The 6,803-nt window shown below is 59.9% G+C and overlaps 1 protein-coding gene across 1 annotated transcript; it reads right to left on the reverse strand.

The window, feature by feature from the left end:
- Positions 1–1,815: 1,815 nt before the first annotated feature.
- Positions 1,816–6,486, reverse strand: KLK1 (kallikrein 1). Its single transcript, XM_068527612.1, has 5 exons — positions 6,370–6,486; positions 4,429–4,588; positions 2,892–3,178; positions 2,609–2,745; positions 1,816–2,018 (listed from the first exon to the last, which is right to left on the reverse strand). Exons 1-5 carry the CDS (start codon positions 6,413–6,415, stop codon positions 1,863–1,865), a joined length of 786 nt encoding a protein of 261 aa, XP_068383713.1. The 5' UTR covers positions 6,416–6,486; the 3' UTR covers positions 1,816–1,862.
- Positions 6,487–6,803: the final 317 nt, after the last annotated feature.

Below are 6,803 nucleotides of genomic sequence, written 5' to 3' on the forward strand. Positions count from 1 at the left end.
GAGGGTGACCTTGGAGAGTATCTGGGGGTGACTCTGGGGCATTTCCCCCTTCCCTTCCAGTTCTCATCCACATGAGCATGGGCTTCATGATCGTGGCCCTCATCCTGTGTCTACTCCTCCTCCTGGCCATGGGCTTCTCCTTCCGGCCAGTGTTCCGCCGCCTTAACAAGGCTGACCTCATCTTCAGTTCCCTCAGCTTTTGCATCGGTGAGTGTTTCCCTGGGGGAAGGGGTGCCCTCCCCACCTCAGCATCTCTCCCCGGGGCTCTCTTTCTGGCTTTGGGGAGGTGTGTCTCAGTTTCTGTCCTGCTGGGTCTCTGTCTTTGAACGCCTCTTGGGCTCTCTGCCCCACCCTCCCTGTGTGTTTCTCAGTTCTATATCCTTCTCAGTCGGGGTGAGGGAGAGGATGTCTCTCTTTTCTCTTTCTGGGGGCCTCGGGGTCCCTGTCCAGCCTCGTGTCCATCTCTGGCCCCACCCCAGTGCAGGGCTCCTGGTTGTCCTCAGCCTGACGCTCTTTGTAGCCAACTGCGAGACGCTCCAACCGAGGCCACAAGTATCCTACCTGGTGACCACCTACCTGTGCTGGGGCGCCGGCGCCTTGATGCTGTGGGCCGGTGAGGGCGGGGCCTCGGGAGGAAGGGGCGGGGTCTCGGCAGGGGGCGGAACCCGGGGAGAATACCCGGCAGGGCTTCTGGCCAGATTGGGGCGGACCCCCGGGGAGGTCAGCCTCGAGGGAGAGGGCGGGGCCTAGGGCGGGGTTCGGAGTCCAGCAGCCCATCTGGCCCCCACCCCCAGGAACCCTGAGCTACTTAAACTACGTGGGCATGTGGGGCAAAAGGGGGCCCTCCACGGAGCTGCGGGTGAGCCGCCGCCGGTGCGTCTCGCAGCAGAGCAGCCTGAAGTCCAAGTCTGAACAGCAGCAGTCAGACCCGGACTCCAAGAGCACCGAGGAAGAGCCCACGTCACTTCCCCCCCAAGAACCCCCGTCTAAGCCTCTCTAAGCAATTGCACCCGAGCTTCTCAGGACACTGACGCCTAACCGCCGCCAGGTGCCGGGCCCACCCATTTCATCTTGGCCACGCGCCCGAGATTAGACTTTCCTGGAGGTCCCACGCCCTAAGAACCCTCCGAGAACAGGTGGCAAAGCCCCACCCCTCGAGCCAGGGCCCTCCCTTTGCGGCTCTGTTCCCGCCCAGAGTCCTCCCCCTGCCCCCACCCCGGAAGTCCAACACCGCCCCCTCCAGTTCCGCACTCCGCCCGTGCTGTGTGGCCTGTTGGTGTGGCCCCGCCCCCGAGCCTAGCTAGGCCCCGCCCCCAGGCGTCCAGCCCTCGCTGGCCGTGGCCCGAAGCCGCACTTCATCATAGGAGTTCCTACCCCTCCGAGGGCCAGCACCGCCCCAGGATGTCCAGTCTTGCCCGGGGCCGACACGACACTGCCCAGCATTTGATGTAGCCCCGCTCCTCGGCGGAACAGACCCCGCCCCAGGGAGGCGTGGCTTGCAATTATACCCCCCGCCCCTCCCTGGCTTCCCTGCCACAATAAAACGTGGGCCCTATCTCTCTTGAGTCCGAGCCTCCGTTTCGTGCTCTCCCCCAGGGCAGAGTGGGGCTCAGAGTTCTTGCCTTGTCCTTTGGGGTCTGAGCCTTTCTCTGCCTCTTTGTCCACACCTGCCTCTGACCCTTCCTTTCCCCCCTGATCATAACTGCACATCTCCCGCCGAGAGAGACCGGGAGGGCTGGGGAGGCTCTAGTCTGGGCCAGATGGGTCCCGAGTTCCCAGGTGTCTAGCGTCTGGAAGGGCAAATGACACCAGGAGTTGATGCATATCGATTTTACTGGGGGTAAGGGACAGGGCGGGGGCATTCAGGGGTTGTCAGCCATGGTCTTCTTGATCCAATCCACATACAAAATCACTTTGGTGTAGACGGAGGGCTTATTGGGGGCACCACACGGGATGTGGCCCCATGACGTGATTCCCTGAAACATACCCTCGCAGATCAGCGGGCCCCCTGAGTCACCCTACAGCACAAGGGGGAGGGGGAGAGTGTGAGAGAGGTTAGCTGGGCCTGGGGGGCTCCAGCACTTGGACCTGGGTGCACAGATCCAGACAGCGACTCCCCATCTCTGGGGAAGGAGACAATTGTCTCCAGAGTCCCCTCCCAGAAGAACATCAGCGGGGATTCCAACAGAGGGGACAGTGGCTTGAGTCCTGCCAATGGGGATGGGACCTCAGGGTCCAGTTTCTTCCCCGGGGTTGGGGGGGGGAGGGAGGATCCAGGAGGAGGATGGTCCCTGCAGACAGATCAGTGGGGAGGAGGAGCGGGACCCATCTATAGGACACTCCCGCCCTCAGGGCTCGTCTCAGATGTCACCTCTCCGGAGAAGCTTTCTCTGACCGGAGAGTAAGCATGTGTTAGAGGAACAGGCGAATTATGATGTGCAGGAGGGAGATACCCAGGATGCCGGGATGGGGATACAGGAAGGAAAGGGGGCAGAGGGCTACAGCTGGGAAGTTATGGAGACAGATGCCTGCTTAGCTCTGAACCCCAGTCCAGAACCTGAGTCCCCTCCCCCAGCACTGCAAGGCTCCGGGGGACAGACTGGCTCACCACGCAGGTGTCCTTGCCGCCCTCCAGGTGTCCAGCACACAGCATGAACTCTGTCACCTTCTGGGGGTGGGCACTGGCACACATCTCATTGGGCAGGACAGTAAGGTCCACACACTGGAGGTCATCTGGGTAAGTGACTACGGGCCAGGGAGAAACACGGCTGTGGCCAGACCCCACCCCCTCAGCCCTCCTCCCCCAGACTCTGGAGTCCAGGTCCCCAGCCCCCTCCTCCCTTACACCCAGGTGCCTGGGCTCCAGGCTGCAGGGTGTGGCCCTGGCATACACTTATCTGGTTCAATGCTGCCCCAGCCAGAGGCATAGCAGGTGCTCTCCAGCTGGGGTTCCTCGGTGGGCAGCTCCAGGACCTGCACGTCCTCTGTGATCTGGACGGGCTCCTCCAGGCGGAGCAGCATGAGGTCATGGCTGTAGTCCTCCCCTGGGGGGAGGGTGTCGTTCTTCAGGAGGCTCAGGTCGAAATCGGGGTGTGGAAAGTCCTTACTGACATGGGCAAACTGGGCTGTGTCTTCGTCCTCAAACAGGTTGTGGCGACCCAGCCAGAGCTGGTAATTGCTGGTGAAGGAGAGGATGGAGACGATGAGAATGAGAGAGGAGGTAGAAAGGGAGGGCATGAGGAAGGGTCCAAAATGAGAAAGAGAAACAGGAAGGGTGGGGGGGAGAGAGGGAGAGAGAGAGAGAGAGAGAGAGAGACCGAGGAAAGATACAGAGTCACAGAAAACAAAGAGACTGCGAGTAAATAGATGAAAGAATGTGACAGTGTCACAGACAGAGACAGACTGAAATGGAGTCAAAGAAGAGCTTGGAACAGTAGAGAGGATGGGAAAGATGGAGGGAAGACGGTGCGATAGAGGGAGCACATAGGGGGCAGAGAGGAAGAGACAGAGACCGTGAGGAACAGACTAAAGAAAAAGGAAAGGAGGGAAAGGACAGAGCGAGGCAGGAGAGTGAGAAACGGACCAGGTGAGGAAGGGAGGAGGAAGGAAGAAGAGAGAATGAGAAATAGAGACAGAGGAGGCAAAGGGGTGAGAGAGTGAGAGAGAAAACGGAGGAGCACGGGAGGGGGGGGAGGGGGAGGGGAGGGGGCGGGGCGACCAGCTCAGCCGCAGCTGGGACTGCGGGGCTGGTTCCCCAGCAGGCGGGTGACCTGGCCCCCAGCCCAAGGTCGGCGTCCCCTTCCTGCCCCAGCTCCCTCTCTCCTCTTCTCCTTCCTCCTTCCCTCCACTGCCCCCACTAGACCTTCTCTGTGTCCCCCTGGAGTGGATGATTGGCGTGGAGGGAGGGGCTGCCCAGGGATGGATAATCTCTTCCATTTCTCTGGGGTGGAGGTGCGCTCAGTAGTGATGGGAGAGGGAGTGAGGCAGAGACCCAGAGAGAGACAGAGAGACAGGGCAGAGAGTTGGAGGATGAGACATAGGTGACAGAGATGGCAGCAGAGACTTGAGATAGACAGAGACAGGGAGAGACACAGAGAAATGGAGACAGAAGAGAGAGGGAGAGAGAGACCAATCATAGTCACACAGAGAGACCCACAGCAGAACCAGTTACTGAGACACACACAGAGATAGGACAGAGGCAGACAGAAAGAGAGACAACAGGACTGACCCAAGAGACCCAGGCAACCATGGAGAGGGCTTCCCTGGGGTCATCCAGTCCCAGCCCTGCCCCTCTCCTTGTGACCCTGGACCACAACCTTCCCTCTCTGCCTCAGGTCCCCCAGCCTCCCCTGAGGTTATCCGAGGGGACAGTGCTGGCTGCTTGATCCTGTGTGTGCCCCCCTCTCCAGATCCCCTGCCCCTACTCACTCACTCCTGCAGTGAGCAGCTGTGAGGACCCACTGGGGGTCCACCAGGACACCGCCACACTGGAAGCTGCTGAAACGGTACAGAGCCACCTGCCAGGGCTGGGAATGCTTCTTACACTCGTGGCCTCCTATGATCCGGGACTGGATAAGGGGCACAGCACCTGTGGATGGGGGTGCTGGGTCAGGTTGGGTGGAGTTAGCAATGGGGCTAAGAGACGGGGCTAGGAGAGGGAGCTGAGCTGTGTGATTGGAGGTTCATGGGGGTAGAGGACCAGAGCTGGGGGTCTGAACATGGGCCAGGGGTGTTGGGAAGGGCCTGGAATTCTGGAGCCATCCCTGGGATTGTGGGTTGGTGGCTGGTCCTGGGTGTGGAGACTACGCTGAGTGCAGAGCTGACCCCCGGGATTAGGGTAGGGAACAACAAGACAGCATCTGGAGCAGGCATCTGGTGAGGGGGTTGGGTGATTTGGGTTCTTGGACTGCGGGACAGGAGGCTATGGGTTCTGAGAGGGGAAACCAAGGATAAAGGCACCAAGAGACGAGGTCAGAGGCTGCAGGAGGAAGGATTTGGAGGATTAAGGGGCTCTCAGGCTGATGAAATGGTTAGGGCTTGGGTTGAGCTTTTGGGCTTCTGGAAAGAACGCAGATTTGGGCAATTAGGTTAGAGGGGCCAAGAAGAGCATCTGGGGAATTTGGGGGTTCCTGGATTGGGGCTGGGAGATTTGGGAGAATTTGGGGTTCCAGATCAAAGAATGAATGAAAGGATTAGGCTGGGAAAGGGGTCCTGTGATGTAGGAATGGCATTCTAACAAGAGTGAGGGCCCCGGGACCAGGTTGGGGTCAGACTGGGAGGGAGCTCAGGAGAAGGGAGAGCGGAATAACAGTCATTCTGGGATTGGGTGATTCTCATGGGGTTGGGGTTCATGGGCTGAGGCTACTGGAGGGATCTGGGGTTTTCTTGGGAGCAGCCCCAAGACAGGAATGGAGGAGGAGGCATACCAGGGGCCAAACAGCTGTGGGAACACAGAGAGAACTCACTTGATGTGGGGTTTTAGAATCAGATGTTGGGGTACCTAGGGCAGGACAGCTGGGCTGGGAAGGTACGTGTTGGGATCCTGGCGGGCGGGTTCCCAGCAAACCAGAGCTGCGCAGGAGGGATTCCGGTTGGTAAAGGGCTGGAACTTGGGGAAGGATGGAAATTCTCCAAGGAAAGGAGCATGTGATTGTGGGTTCTGGATATTTTTCCTGGGGGGAAAAGGCTGGGGTTGTGGGATGCGGGGTTCTGGAGCAAAGAGGTGAGGAAGCGACATTTGCAGAACCCACCCCCGAGACCAGATGGGAGGCCTACTTAGTCACAGACCAGAAAGTCTGCTTTTGAAGAAGCACAGGTGTCTAGTGAAATTTGGGGTCCTGGGGGGATGGCGGGGGACCAGATGTCAGGACTGAAGGAACTAGTTGAGAGCTGATAGCTGGATGGGGAAAATCACCAGGGTGTGGTAGGATTTGGGGCCTCAAGAGCCGGACCACTGGGCCATAGAGAACTAGGGATAGGAGGGGGTGATTAGGGTCCCAGCATCTGATGGGATTGGGGTGGGGGGGGGGGCTCCGTGGAAGAGACAGACAGAGATGGCCCAGGATCTGCCCCTTTAGTAAGGTGGGTGGGGGCAGGGATCTGAGAGGGGAAGAGGAGAAAAGTCTGGTTATTCCCGAGGGAGCAGGGACCTAATGCAAGCAAGGTGACACTGAGGAGGGGTCAGGTTGGATTTTAGGGTGGGGCTGGGAGAGATAAGAGAGAGCCTGGTGTCCTGGTCTGGGCTAGACTGGGTCGCAGGGGTGCAGGCTGCGGTGCCATGTGGGAGGGGAGGGAGTCATGGAGCGGGGTCAGGGGGCAGCATGAGAATCGGGGCCCGACCGCCCTCCCACATCTTTCCCACTGTCTCACCAGTCCCTGCCAGGGACAGGGCAAGGCACAGAACCGGGAAGCACATGATGACAGAGGTGTCCAGGGGCAGGCAGGTGGTGAGCTTGGAGCTGGCGAGTCTCCCCGAGGAGCCTTTTATAGCCCTCATCCCCCCAGGGCCCCACCCCTGCCCTGCTGGCACCCAGATGCCCGCCAAGGCCCTGCCCCTGCTTCCTGGGGGCCGGACAACCCTCTCCCACCCCCAGCACTTGTGGAAGGGGCGGGAGAGCCAGCAGCTGTTGTTCTGCAGGCCCTGTCGCACTGGAAGCCTTCCTGGGGCCTGAAGCCAGACAGGCAGGGCCTGGAGCTCCTGGGGCCTTGCTCTTGGGGACAGAGCCAGTGAGGGGAGGTGGAGGTGGGGCAAGTGGAAGCAGAAACAGCAAGGTGGAAGAACCATTGACCTCCAGCACAAAACC

This window comes from Eschrichtius robustus, chromosome 19, assembly GCF_028021215.1.
Source record: "Eschrichtius robustus isolate mEscRob2 chromosome 19, mEscRob2.pri, whole genome shotgun sequence".
Classification (NCBI taxonomy): domain Eukaryota; kingdom Metazoa; phylum Chordata; class Mammalia; order Artiodactyla; family Eschrichtiidae; genus Eschrichtius; species Eschrichtius robustus.

What these genes read in the sequence shown, in the direction of transcription:
- KLK1 (XM_068527612.1), bottom strand. Translation starts at nt 6,415, where the DNA reads ATGTGCTTCCCGGTTCTGTGCCTTGCCCTGTCCCTGGCAGGGACTG. An exon ending in CCTGTCCCTGGCAGGGACTG is followed by an intron (nt 4,589 to 6,369) that starts GTGAGACAGTGG and finishes CCCCATCCACAG; the next exon opens with GTGCTGTGCCCCTTATCCAG. An exon ending in GCTGCTCACTGCAGGAGTGA is followed by an intron (nt 3,179 to 4,428) that starts GTGAGTAGGGGC and finishes CTCCTTCACCAG; the next exon opens with CAATTACCAGCTCTGGCTGG.